This window comes from Oncorhynchus masou, chromosome 33 (genome assembly GCF_036934945.1).
Source record: "Oncorhynchus masou masou isolate Uvic2021 chromosome 33, UVic_Omas_1.1, whole genome shotgun sequence".
Taxonomy (NCBI): Eukaryota; Metazoa; Chordata; class Actinopteri; order Salmoniformes; family Salmonidae; genus Oncorhynchus; species Oncorhynchus masou.
In genome coordinates, this window is record NC_088244.1 from 46,388,446 (window position 1) to 46,402,894 (window position 14,449).

Genomic DNA, 14,449 nt, shown 5'->3' on the forward strand with positions numbered 1-14,449 from the left:
TATTGGGCATCATTAAAAAATGATCAATAAAAACACATTGTGCGGGCACGGCGTTCTTCAGATTGCTTATCCAGACGCAAAGTACACAGGTTTATCCACACTCAAATGATAGGTCACCACACGCACAGGGAGAGGATAGCTCGCTTTGCTTCGATGATCACCCCTCATAGCTCGTAATGGATTTTGGATTTCATACTATTCGGTCAATACCTGGCGCGAAACCCCTGTCTCGCTCGCACACGTGACAACTCTCCTGAAGCGTCTTACCAGTCCGCGCCTCGAGAAAAGCTATCCGCTTGCGCAAGTGGGGACACTTCAGGCAGAGGTGTAAGTTTCACAGCTCCCCATGTGTTACACTTGCTCAACTGCCAAACTGCTTTCTATTTGACTAAAACCTTGTTCCTTAAAATGGCATGTTTACTATTTTACTAACCATTTAAGGCCATTTAATTGTTTAAACGTTTGGGTAACAGTTGGTGGGTAAGTCTTGATTACACGCACTTCTGTGCGTAATGATACGTTTTCTTACCAACTAAAATGAAATAGTATTTTGCCTCAGTCTAGGCCTACGTTATGGCTACATATATCCTAGTCATACCAACAAAGACAACTAAGGAAAATTGAAATGAAGAGGAATATACCACGGTATCGTAGTTTTTATTACAGTTAAAAATATGTACAATGCGTAATGGCAATACAAATACATCCCTAAAAGAGACATTTTACGTTTTTAAGAAACATAACACAACGTGCTTCCATATCGTTTATCTGCACAGACCCAGAATACTGAAGTCTAACGCGCAAATTACATACATTTAATAACCCCTTGGGTTTACAAAGGCATTTTCTGTGGCCCTTTTATCATTTAACCCCCAAAGAGGACTAAATATAGCAAATACAATCCATGCAGATCTTAAATAATAAGAATGTCTTCAAACTTGTCCATTTACAAGACAGAAGACGTGTGTAATTACTTCAGTATATAATACTTAACTAACATGATTTAACGATGAAGTATAGCTTTTCATCAAGAGAATATGACAATGCATGCATCTCTATAGCCTAGTATTGATAAATACATATGTACAAGAGGCGTCTCCCTGACATGTACATATCATACAATTTACATTGGCGTTATGGCTTCTTGAATCAACCAGGGTCTCCACATGTTAGCATTGACAGCTTGTGGCACTGGCTGGGGCCGGTTGGGAAGCGAGTTCGAGTGGTTCTCGATTCTGGAGCCAACGTTGGCTTTGATGCTCAGGAGTCTCTGCTGAATCCGGGGGAAAGCCCTGGAGCTCTGGGCGCAACAGTTCTGACAAGCTGGGTCGACGGACGCAGACATGGACTGCTGGATGAAGTCGTTCAACCGCTGGCACGAGTCTTTGTCCAGGTTCGTTTTGGGGATCAGAGCGGTGACGCGCTGCAGACAGGCATTGTACCCTTCTTTGTAGCTGTTTGATGTACTTTTTTTCTGCGCAGCAGGAATATCACTGAGGAATCTTACCGTCATCTCAAGGATGTCAGCTTTCTCAAGCTTCGAGTACCGAGAATTCTGCACAAAAAGAGAACAGGGTGATTGTTAGAACACTATCTATCTATACGCATAACTTCGATGATGACATGTTTACAGCTGTGTATTCTAGACACGTATAAAGCATAGCCTATTTGTTGGTTATTTGGAACTTACATCTTTTCCTGTGAGTGGAAGGATCAGAGTCTTCAGATGGCTGATGCTGTCATTGATACGAGCGCGCCTTCTCTTTTCCAACAAGGGTTTCATTGTCTGAAAAAAGGTAGCACACACTTTAGAATCCATTACAAAACCATTTATCACGGGAATTTAGAAACACAAAGTATTTTCTATTCTATTGTATCTATTTAGACCCTTACCTTTCTCAATTCAAGCGCCTCTTTTCTCCTGGCCACAGTTGGCATTGGAGCAAAGGATTGGATAAATTCGGAGGTTATATTTGGAATCATTTTCATTCTCGTATGTGGAGAAGGACAATTTTCACGTGGGAATCTTTGAGATTGGAGAGGATATGTTTCCAACGACCTCGGGCCGCAGTTTATATGGAGTTCTCGAGCGTCGGTTCTGTGCGTCACGGGTACGCCCCCAAGCTACCGTCAAGTAATTTTGACTGAGGACCTTTGCATTTGAAACAACACGAGCACCAAGTGTACAATAATAACCATCTGCCTCCCCATTTAATCCAAGCATAACAACTATGGTTTGTGCAAGCTAAATTTGATGATGCAAAGCTTGCAAAACGTCTGCGTAAATAAGCGTTGCTTTTTGGTCCAAGTGATTTGAACATCAAATGCTATTGTATACAAGCAGTCTTTAACTTAAAATATTTCGCATTATTGTCAGATTATTCTGAATTGCATAGTTTTTTATGTACAGCTTATTATTTACGTTTTTAAATAAATTAAATGATTCGATACCCATGCGTAATTACGCATAACCAATGTTCCATGGAAAGCATATCGCATTGTAACACCTTTCGTGCTTAGTGGTTTAGAAACATATCAACCAGACATTAGGCCTACATGTTATTTGAATAAATATTAAACGTGTATGCAATTTCACGTTCAATTCGATAAATAGATGCAGGTTATTGTAGATGGATATGGTTCAATTCAATACACGTTTTTCAAATATACCTTTCAGCCTCTCACGTTTTGTTTGTTTGATAGCATTAAACATGTTTTGCACAGATGTTGTTTGATATCCATTCTGTATCGTAGTCTAACATTGGTGGAGGGGCTATGGATGGATAGACGATGGAGGGGGCACTGGGCTTTACGCATTATTTACATCTACACCGACAGATACCCAAGCCAAGCTAACTTCAAATAACATCTGCTTGTAAATTGTGATCAACAATTTTCTTAGCGTGTGATGTCTAGGCCTCTTACATTTCTGATGGACGCTGTCTTTACCTGTAGCCTACTTGTGCTGCCTGGGGAGGGGCGTGACTTTGGGGGGTTGCACGACAGATGATGGGTATGAACTGAAATTCGTTTAAGTTCCTACATGAACAAAGCAAATGTAGAACTGTTTCGCATTCGGCCTATATCCTGAAACACATTTAGTAGACAAACCATTGTGGATTCGAGTCATGATGTATACATTCCATGTGGCATAGCCTACAAACCCTTTACCGTTTATTCTATTCAGAAATGCCTTTAGCTTGTCTTCCATAGGCTACCAGTTTCTAACAACAACCACTACTCCAGTGTTAACGACCTATCAAACTCGACGGTTCTCATGGGAATCACGCGTGCAGCACGCGCCATGGAGACCAGATGGGCGTATGTTACCGACCCCCGAACCCACCCCCCAACCCAACCCACCTCTCCCAAGTCCCCCTCCTCCCCACTACCATCCCCCTACCACCAGCCCGTGTCACCCTACTATAAGGGAAGAAGCCCCCACCCTACTTGTTCTAAACTATGTCTGCATTAAGTTTTATGAAGCATGTTTCGCTAACAATTTTGGCGTCGGTAGCCTACAAATCTGCATGCGATTGGGTGATGGTCTCCATGGTATCCATGATTAAAAACTAGGATGCCAAAATAGATTTCCCCCACACCCCCCTTTCTATAGATGCTCTCTCCATATTGCCATAGTCCGGTTGGCTTGACTCTTACATACTTTATAGCGACCAAGCTATATTTTTGCAAGTGTGTTTTTCAATGTTTGTGCGTAAAAGCCTGTTTAAGTGTAACGAATTGATGATGGTCGATGCCCTAGTTCAGAGACCGGTTGCATCGATGTAGTTTAAGAGACACAGAATCAAACAAATAACATTGCCTTTCATTATAAGCCTTGTATATTTTCAAGTAACTTACAGATTGTTCGAAACTGGATATTTGCTATCACAAATCATGTTTAATTACCATGTGTACTTAACCTGTGATGTCTGCATGTTTCAAACCATTTTTAATAAGATAAATAATCGAAATACTTCCAAGATAATCATCGTTCAAATTCTGTGGGGACAGGACCTTCAAACGATGCAGTTAAGCGGACGCTTGGCTTGGAACAAAACGAAGCCCTGAAATTGATACGCGCATTTGCTGCATGCGCCCCTATCACCCCCGCGGGGCCTTCAATTAACATTTCGGCTGTATGAATCCAGAACTTTTCCACATAGAGCTTACGGTTAAGGTCCCCTTTGTCTTCCCAGCAAATTCGGCGTGGGTAACCCATCTGTGCAAGCTGAATGGACAGTGACCTATTGTCTAAGAATGTTCTGATACGTGAGAATGAAAAAAATTCAGCTTTTGGGATGGGGGAGGATGTCAGCCGCACCACGACTGTCCATGACGAAGAGCTGCGTAGCTTGAGTTGGGCTCTACACTTCTTTTGTCATGGCATGACCAGCGTCTCTTTAGCCAGACAAATGGGAATGGGGAAAAAACAACCTCTCAGGTCAAGTCTGGTTTACTTGTGTTAGATCCAATGTAGCATATACCCAATAGTAGATCTATTGTATCTCAACCAAACCAATTAGATGGTAAAGTAGTATTGTCATTTGGTTGAATACAATAGTTGTGTGTGTGTGTATATAACTCACATAACGGTTATTTTACATCAAATGAGTTTGGATGCTCTTTTGTACAATGTGCACCTTATAACATTTGTTGGGATCCCTCCAAAACATTTCATGTCATAAAATACAGTAAGATATAAAACATCGGTAAAGTATATCTAAGCCGTTTTTGTCGAGCTTCTCAGACCACAGTGATATGAGCTGGTGACAGGTGCAGAATCTGAAGTTTTAGGGATGGAACACAGCTGGGAAAAGGGGCCAGAACTCACTTCATATAGCTGCAGCAGATATATTGTGATTAAGTGAATGTGAAAACAGATGAATATTCTACATGTATTTTGATGGGTTTATTTATCCAGGGGTTACCAGCTAGACTTTGATGTGAACACTTAAGAACTCCCTGTATTTTTATGGAAGTGGAAGAGATTTAAATTGTAATTGAAGATGGAAGTTGAAGCAGTTAAGATAAGTGAGTGGTTGAGGGATGGATGCTTGGGGAATGGAAAAAAGTACATTTCTTGAAGTAAATGTGGTGTGTTTGCTAGCTTGTTTTAAAGTATTTATGGTTGTGAAATAAATGATAATAGTAGTAGTAATGACTGCAGTAGTAATGGTAGTGACTGGTTAGAGTAGAAACATTAGGTAGATGGAAAGATATTGATTGATTTGATAGGATAGGATGGAATTGCCTAAACATCTGGAAGTTGGTTTGGTGTCTCTAGCATAAACGGTTCAAGAGTTACTGTTGGTTAGTTATTTTAAGCCAAAATAGTCATGGTTGATAAAGGCTTTTTATGAATTTGAAGTTAGGATAGCCTGAACATGTGAAAGTTGGTTTCGTGTTCAATAGTTACACTCTGTGAGTTATTTTATGCAAATGTATGCACATTTATATAACTCTAGTTCATAAAGGTTTTAAAGAATTTGAAGTTAGGATACCCAAAATGTTTTTATAGCTTAATTGGCCAAGGAGCAGGACCATTTTGAATAGCTACCTCTGTATTCCCATGGTTCTCATTCAAACCCATATTAATGTATGCACATTTATAAATGGTTATAGTTGTAAAAGTATAAATAGTATAAAAAATTGCAAGCAATCTAATTCGAGTCAGTCTGAACATCTCAAAGTTGCTTTTGTATTGATAGCTTAAACGGTGTAAGAGCAGTGGCTCATCCAAATACTTCTTGTTCGATTCTATGGAGCGTTTATGAACATTTAACATGGTTATAGACTGTAGTTCAAAAAGTGTAAATGATATAACTATTCTGAAAGCAATGAATTTAAGTTGGGTCAGTCTGAACATCTCAACGTTGGTTTGCTGTTGATAGGTTAAATGATGTAAGAGGAGATGCATGCCAACATTTTCACCATGGAAGTTTATGGCCCTTTTATTACCATAGACACGCATTGGGAGCTCGTTTAAATCAGTGGTGTAAAGTACTGTGTAAGTTGTTTGGGGTATCTATACTTTACTATTTCTATTTTTGCCTTTACTTTACTACATTCCTAAAGAAAATTATGTACTTTTTACTCCATACATTTTCACTGACACCCAAAGGTACTGGTTATATTTTGAATGCTTAGCAGGACAGAAATGGTCCAATTCGCACACTTATCAAGAGAACATCCCTGGTCATCCCTACTGCCTCTGATCAGGCGGACTCACTAAACACAAATGCTTTGTTTGTAAATTATGTCTGAGTGCTGAGTGCTGGCTATCCGTAAATTAAAAAACAACAATATTGTGCCGTCTGGTTTGCTTAATATAAGGCATTTTTAATTATTCATACTTTTACTTTTGATACTTAAGTATATTTTAGCAACGACATTTACTTTGATACTTACAGTTGAAGTCGGAAGTTTACATGCACGTTTTTCAACCACTCCACAAATGTCTTGTTAACAAACTAAAGTTTTGCAAGTCGGTTAAGACATCTACTTTGTCCATGACACAAGTCATTTTTCCAACAATTGTTTACAGACAGATTATTTCACTTATAATTCACTGTATCACAATTCCAGTGGGTCAGAAGTTTACATACCATAGTTGACTGTGCCTTTAAACAGCTGGGAAAATTCCAGAAAATTATTTCATGGCATTAGAAGCTTCTGATAGGCTAATTGACATCATTTGAGTCAATTGGAGGTGTACCTGTGGATGTATTTCAAGGCCTACCTTCAAACTCTGTGCTTCTTTGCTTGACATCATGGGAAAATCAAAAGAAATCAGCCAAGACCTCGGAAAACCAATTGTCGACTTCCACAAGTCTGGTTCATCCTTGAGAGCAATTTCCAAACGCATGAAGGTACCACATTCATCTGTACAAACAATAGTATGCAAGTATAAACACCACGGGACCACGCAGCCATCATACCCCTCAGGAAGGAGACGCATTCTGTCTCCAAGAGATGAACGTACTTTGGTGCGAAAAGTGAAACTCAATCCCAGAACAAACAGCAAAGGACATTGTGAAGATGCTGGAGGAAACAGGTACAAACGTATCTATATCCACAGCAAAACAAGTCCTATATTGACATAACCTGAAAGGCCGCTCAGCAAGGAAGAAGGCACTGCTCCAAAACCGCCATAAAAAAAGTCAGATTGTACTTTTTGGAGAAATGTCCTCTGGTCTGATGACACAAAAATAGAACTGTTTAGCCATAATGACCATCGTTGTGTTTGGAGGAAAAAGGAAGAGGCTTGCAAGCCAAAGAACACCATCCCAACCATGAAGCACGGGGGTGGCAGCATCATGTTGTGGGGGTGCTTTGCTGCAGGAGGGACTGGTGCACTTCACTGAATAGATGGCATCACGAGGGAGGAAAATTATGTGGATATATTGAAGCAACATCTCAAGACATCAGTCAGGAAGTTAAAGCTTGGTCACAAATGGGTATTCCAAATGGACAAAGACCCCAAGCATACTTCTAAAGTTGCGGCAAAAGACTTAAGGACAACAAAGTCAAGGTATTTGAGTGGCCATCACAAAGCCCTGACCTCCTTCCTATAGAACATTTGTGGGCAGAACTGAAAAAGCATGCACAAGCAAGGAGGCCTACAAACCTGACTTAGTTACACCAGCTCTGTCAGGAGGAATGGGCCAAAATTCACCCAACTTATTGCGGGAAGCTTGTGGAAGGCTACCCGCAATGTTTGACCCAAGTTAAACAATTTCAAGGCAATGCTACCAAAGACTAATTGAGTGTATGTAAACTTCTGACCCACTGGGAATGTGATGAAAGAAATAAAAGCTTAAATAAATCATTCTCTCTATTATAATTCTGACATTTCACATTCTTAAAATAAAGTGGTGATCCTAAGTGACCTAAGACAGGGAATTTTTACAAGGATTAAATGTCAGGAATTGTGAAAAACTGATATTTAATGTATTTCGTTAAGGTGTATGTAAACTTCTGACTTCAACTGTAGATAGTGTGGTCTACTGCTTATCATGAGATACTCTACCTCAGGCGAGCAAAACCATGAGACTTCCTTAGATATCGTGCACCAGCTATTGTTTACAAATCTGCAAATGCCCCCGCCCCGTGTCTTACCAGAGGCTGCTGTTCTATCCTGCCTATAGCTTGTATAACCCGCCAGCTGTATGTTATTAATGTCGTCGTTCAGCTGTGACTCGGTGAAGCATAATATATTACAGTTTAAAATCGGGTATCTGTAGTACAGTGCCTTGCGAAAGTATTCGGCCCCCTTGAACTTTGCGACCTTTTGCCACATTTCAGGCTTCAAACATAAAGATATAAAACTGTATTTTTTTGTGAAGAATCAACAAGTGGGACACAATCATGAAGTGGAACGACATTTATTGGATATTTCAAACTTTTTTAACAAATCAAAAACTGAAAAATTGGGCGTGCAAAATTATTCAGCCCCCTGAAGTTAATACTTTGTCGCGCCACCTTTTGCTGCGATTACAGCTGTAAGTCGCTTGGGGTATGTCTCTATCAGTTTTGCACATCGAGAGACTGACATTTTTTCCCATTCCTCCTTGCAAAACAGCTCGAGCTTAGTGAGGTTGGATGGAGAGCATTTGTGAACAGCAGTTTTCAGTTCTTTCCACAGATTCTCGATTGGATTCAGGTCTGGACTTTGACTTGGCCATTCTAACACCTGGATATGTTTATTTTTTTTAAGTGACTAGTGTTCCATTATTAAAGTGGCCAGTGGTTCCAAGTCTATGTATATAGGGCAGCTGACTCTAATGTGCTGTATATAATGTGCCAGAAATATATATATTGTTTAGAACTATCATCTAGATCTCATAGACTCCTGCCACTCCTTGCACCTATTGCTCCTTGACTGAATTTGGTTACATTTGGTGACATTTCTCTAGCCCCATCCCTCAGCTCAGGATAGAAACCTGGCAGGCTCAGGCTGTTGTGCCTTTAACTTGAATAACAAATACACATTTTGTTAATACAATTTTTGGAATCTATACTAACCCCCTAAAGAGACATTGAAATACAAAGAAGAGCAATCTGGTCTCATAAATGGATGTTTATCCATCCATTGGCTTCACATCAACCAGAAGGCAAAATCATGTCTTTATACAGAAACATTTTCTGGAAAATGTCATGTTGATGGTGCATATATATATATATATATAGGTTATTTAGATTACAATCCATCATGATGCTATTATGGGACTAATACTGGGGAATTTTGAAGCACTTTATCTTAGCATTACACTACATCATATGGGCTCACCAAAATGTTTTCTTTAATTCGTTTTATTTGAAATGCCTCTATGGGCTACCCTCATATACTTTACCCCGAAACCAAACAAGCAAATGGCCTCTTTCCGAGCAAATTCACGATCAGAAGTTATGAGCAGCGCAACACCCCACAATGGGACGAATGGGGATCAACTGCTGTGCAAACAACCAAACAGTTCTAGCATTATTCCTATAGCGACATTTCAGCAAATAAACACATTCATTTCATATGATTTTAAAGTAAACACATGTTCAAATCCAATGTTTCATATTGTTGGAATAACGTTACCAATACTGAGAACATACAACAAAACAGTTTCTTTCTTTTTTATAATGAGCTTTTATTGAAAGTATATGATCAATGACAAAATCGTTTGTGTCATAAGACACATAAACTAAATTGTGTTCTCATCAAATAAATAATACGTTACTATAACACACAGTGTTTACAGTCTACTCCTTTGCACAGACCAAAAGTACTTAAGTCAATAGCGCAAACCTCAAACAAAATAACCCTTGGGGTTTTACAATTGTGTTGTCTACAACCCAAATCTTGGAAATCCCAAAGAGGATTGCATTTAGCCTAACAAAGATCATAGAATTTGTCTGCTCATAAAGTCTGTGCTCATCTGATTTTTCTGTGAATAAATAGATGCATTTACTAGTCAAACGTGAAATAACTCCCTCATCTCTTCCAGTTAATATCTACATCTAACAGCGTTTATATATATCTATCACAAAACAATGTTCGCTAAGGGAGCGTCTGTCTAATCTACCAGGGTCTCCACATGTTAGCATTGACAGCTTGTGGCACTGGCTGGGGCCGGTTGGGACGTGAGTTCGAGTGGTTCTCGATTCTGGAGCCAACGTTGGCTTTGAGGCTCAGGAGTCTCTGCTGAATCTGGGGGAAAGCCCTGGAGCTCTGGGCGCAACAGTTCTGACAGGCTGGGTCGACGGACGCAGACATGGCCTGCTGGATGAAGTCGTTCACCCGCTGACACGAGTCTTTGTCCAGGTTCGTTTTGGGGATCAGAGCGGTGACGCGCTGCAGGCAGGCTTTGTACCCTTCTTTGTAGCTGTCTGATGAACCTGGGGGGACAAATAGGCGAAAGTTTAGTTTAATGACCCAATGACAAATGTACAACTTATTCATACAATACGGTACACATACACAACATGATAGAATTAGCTTTCTGAAATACTGACTTTTGACTGGAGATGAAGGGAGATCTCGGAGGAATCGGACGGTCATCTCCAGAATATTGGCTTTCTCAAGCTTCGAGTATGGAGCGTTGTCTTTGCCGACCAGAGGGAGGATTAGAGTCTTCAATTGACCGAGGCTTTCGTTGATGCGTGCGCGCCTTTTCTTTTCCAATAAAGGCTTTAGTGTCTGGAAGAAGCGATAAAAAGCCATTAGTAACTTGAAAATGGTATATAGCATTGAACGAAAGCTGCAGTATAGCGAGTTGAATGATAAACACATTTGACTCTTAGTTTCTCTTACCTTTCTCAGTTCGTTCGCTTCTTTCCTCTGGGCCACCGTGGACCTTGAGGGGACAAGCTGGGTAGTCTCAGGAGTGATTCTTGGAGTCATGTCTTTAGCTAGAAGTTGTGCTTTCAGGAGAGAGGCGATGTGCTCTTTGCGAGGTGGTGAGTTGATGTGTGCTGAGCGGAGGGAGAGCGCTGTATTTATGCGAGTTTCGCGCGTCGAGGGGGGGACCTCCATCCATTGTCTGGGAGTCTTGACGCAGGGGACTATGCCTTTGGGACAGCAACACATGCACTCGACATGACCATCTGGCCTGTTTGGATATAGGGTTGACATTTGGCTTCCTCAACTGGCATGTCTCACTGGTGGTATTGCATTTTGTGGTAGCTATAACTTTAAAAATATTTAAAGTTTAATTAATTCATGTGCACCATCTCTATCCTGACATATAACCTAAATGCTTATATAAGACGTGGGATCCTAAACTATCCTGAAATTAAATTTTAAAGCTAAAACTGTAAAGTATGATAACATCATGTTTAATAAACAACATTAAGGTTTATTCGGTTGTATTTATTATATAGCTTTATTTTCACAGTGGGCTACTGGAACATAATGAACTTGGGGGGAAGTCTTACAACCAAGCAGGTTGTATTAATAGTTCTTATAATCATGCTTCTATTCAAATGTAGATTAGGTTTGTTTTCTTCAGTCTTGATTCAGAGTTAGGACTCAGGCAAATGTAGCCAGATAAACGTTCTAAAATATTAAGCGATTCCAAAATGCTGAAAAACCGATCCCCAAGCCACGCTGTGTATGGATTTACATGTGCTTGTCCTAATCAACATGTTTTCAATGCAGTCTATCTGAACAAGGACATTCACCTGTGGCCAAGACCCTTCTTAAATGGGGGAGGGGGGGGGCAGCAATGCAGTGGAACCATAGATGTTTATAAAATAATGAAATGTAGATTGTATGAATTATTTATGTCAAATAGCCAACATTCTGTTGATATTTCAATGCATTACAGGAGGTTTATTTCCAAATAAACACCGTTGTGTTAGCCTACTCAGATGGACTTTTCATGTATCACTATATGATCCAAAATGCAGAAGTTGTATTTATACATTTTGTATTTTATGTAAGTCTTTGTCAATAAAGTGCTCTCATTTGCTCTGTGCAGCTATGAGCCGCTGTTAAACTCACGCGCTCGGCACGCGCCATGGATGCGCAACAGATGGGAGTCTGTTGCACGCCCATCCCCCACGTTTCTGCCATTGCGCTGCACTTGTTCCGTGTCCCATTGCTTACCAATGTTCTTGATTTGTGCTCCCGTCACCTATCTGCGTGTTTTTTCAAACATATTTGGCGTCAGTAGCCTATATTCCATCTGCATGATGGTGAGTGGGGGTAGGGACAGTGGTTTACAATATACTCTCTAACAGTTTTGCACCAGAATTGGAAGTTCAAAACGTCAAAGTGTTTAAGGTTAAGTTTAGGCATTAACCCCCAATTTTTAGGTTAGGGTTAAGTGCAGGCATTCATTACAAATTCTTAAGGTTAGGCATTAACTCTGACAGTCAATATGTGACGTAATACACCTGGTTTTGGATTGTTAAATGCTGGTGGCACTGCATTGGCTTGTCAAATCTTCTGAACAGGCTTGTGAAGGCTTCTTAATAAGTCAATTGCAGCCTATATGCTACAATGTACTGTGCCAAAGTATAGAACAGTATATGTCCTATACTTTGTCCATTACTTCTAGATTACATGAAGCTACACAATTTATTAGGCTAAATTAAAATACAAAGTCTCTCCAAACCATTTATGCATTGGTTATTCAATATTTGTCATGTCTTGTTATGTCTGTTCCTGTCCTTTCTCTTCATTCTCTCTCTCTGCTGGTCTTTTTAGGTTACCTTCTCTGTCTCTCATTCCTCAGCTGTTCTACATCTTCCCTAACTAGCTCATTCTCTCTTTCCCCACCTGTTCTCTCTTCCCCTCTGATTAGGTCTCTATTTCTTTCTCTGTTCCTGCTACTTTCAGTGTCTGATTCTTGTTTGTGTTTTTTGATGCCAGAAGCAAGCTGTCGTCTCGTTTGCTTCCACCTTGTCCTGTCCTGTCGGAGTCTGCATGCATGGCAGGTGCAACCTGCATTATTCTACGTTCTTTTGTTCCATTGACTACGTTGGAAGAGGATTTATGCCATTCCTGTTTTTTATTAAAGAACTCTGTTTTCTGTTAAAACCGCGTTTGGGTCTTCACTCAAGTTCATAACAGAAGAATCAGACCAAGAATGGACCCAGCGGCTCCGGACCCTTTTCACTCCGCCGTCGAGATCCAGGGAGCGATGCTAGGCAGACACGAGGAGGAATTGTCTGCTGCTCAACATGCCGTTGAGACCCTGGCCGTCCAAGTCTCCGACCTCACAAGACGGGTTCACCAACTCCACCTCGATCCACCGCCCACTTCCAGGGTTTCCGAGTCTCCGGAGCCCAGGATCAACAACCCGCCGTGTTACTCTGGGGAGCCCACTGAGTGCCGCTCATTCCTCACTCAGTGTGATGTGGTGTTCTCTCTCCAGCCCAACACTTACTCCAGGAGCGCAGCCCGCATCGCCTACGTCATTTCTCTCCTTACCGGACGGGCGCGTGAGTGGGGCACGGCAGTCTGGGAGGCGAGGGCTGAGTGTATTAACCAGTATCAGGACTTTAAGGAGGAGATGATACGGGTTTTTGACCGTTCTGTTTTTGGCGAGGAGGCTTCCAGGGCCCTGTCTTCCCTATGTCAGAGGAATAGATCCATAACGGATTATTCTATTGAGTTTCGCACTCTCGCTGCCTCTAGTGACTGGAACGAGCCGGCTTTGCTCGCTCGTTTTCTGGAGGGTCTCCACGTCGAGGTTAAGGATGAGATCCTCTCCCGGGAGGTTCCTTCCAGTCTGGACTCCTTAATAGCTCTCGCTATTCGCATAGAGCGACGGTTTGATCTTCGTCGCCGAGCTCGTGGAAAGGAGCTCACGTTCTCCGTTGCTCCCCTCTCCACATCACTGCCACCTGCCGCATCACTGCCACCCTCCCCCGCCGGCTCGGATGCTGAGCCTATGCAGCTGGGGGGTATTCGCATCTCGGCCAAGGAGAGGGAACGGAGAATCACCAATCGCCTCTGTCTCTACTGCGGCTCCGCTGGTCATTTTGTCACCTCATGTCCAGTAAAAGGCCAGAGCTCATCAGTAAGAGGAGGGCTACTGGTGAGCGCAACTACTCAGGCCTCTCCTTCTGGATCACGCACTACCTTTCCGGTCCATCTCCGCTGGCCCGGTTCATCTGCTTCCTGCAGTGCCTTGATAGACTCTGGGGCGGAGGGCTGTTTTATGGACGAGACCTGGGCTCGGGAACATGACATTCCTCTCAGACAGTTAGGGGAGCCCAGGGCCTTGTTCGCTTTAGATGGTAGTTCTCTCCCCAAGATTCAGCGTGAGACGCTGCCTTTAACCCTCACTGTCTCTGGTAATCATAGCGAAACCATTTCTTTTTTTAATTTTTCGTTCACCTTTTACACCTGTTGTTTTGGGTCATCCCTGGCTAGTGCGCCATAACCCTTCTATTAATTGGTCTAGTAATACTATCCTATCCTGGAATGTTTCTTGTCATGTAACCT

General features: G+C 41.5%; 2 protein-coding genes across 2 annotated transcripts; both read right to left on the reverse strand.

Annotated features, from left to right (window-relative positions):
- Positions 1-1,123: 1,123 nt before the first annotated feature.
- On the reverse strand, positions 1,124-1,983 carry LOC135527491 (transcription factor HES-2-like). The gene is made up of 3 exons (XM_064955997.1): positions 1,894-1,983; positions 1,691-1,786; positions 1,124-1,555 (listed from the first exon to the last, which is right to left on the reverse strand). Exons 1-3 carry the CDS (start codon positions 1,981-1,983, stop codon positions 1,124-1,126), a joined length of 618 nt encoding a protein of 205 aa, XP_064812069.1.
- A 7,673-nt stretch (positions 1,984-9,656) lies between these two features.
- On the reverse strand, positions 9,657-10,958 carry hes2.1 (hes family bHLH transcription factor 2, tandem duplicate 1). Its single transcript, XM_064956105.1, has 3 exons — positions 10,805-10,958; positions 10,507-10,690; positions 9,657-10,389 (listed from the first exon to the last, which is right to left on the reverse strand). The coding sequence occupies exons 1-3, from the start codon at positions 10,892-10,894 to the stop codon at positions 10,073-10,075; spliced, it is 591 nt and encodes a 196-aa protein (XP_064812177.1). The 5' UTR covers positions 10,895-10,958; the 3' UTR covers positions 9,657-10,072.
- Between the last annotated feature and the right edge of the window lie 3,491 nt (positions 10,959-14,449).

Coding starts and splice junctions, on each gene's coding strand:
- hes2.1 (XM_064956105.1), bottom strand. CDS start 10,894: ATGACTCCAAGAATCACTCCTGAGACTACCCAGCTTGTCCCCTCAAGG. Junction 10,691..10,804: donor AAGCGAACGAACTGAGAAAG/GTAAGAGAAACT, acceptor CGCTTCTTCCAG/ACACTAAAGCCTTTATTGGA. Junction 10,390..10,506: donor CCCTTCATCTCCAGTCAAAA/GTCAGTATTTCA, acceptor TTGTCCCCCCAG/GTTCATCAGACAGCTACAAA.
- LOC135527491 (XM_064955997.1), bottom strand. CDS start 1,983: ATGATTCCAAATATAACCTCCGAATTTATCCAATCCTTTGCTCCAATG. Junction 1,787..1,893: donor AGGCGCTTGAATTGAGAAAG/GTAAGGGTCTAA, acceptor ACCTTTTTTCAG/ACAATGAAACCCTTGTTGGA. Junction 1,556..1,690: donor TTCCACTCACAGGAAAAGAT/GTAAGTTCCAAA, acceptor CTTTTTGTGCAG/AATTCTCGGTACTCGAAGCT.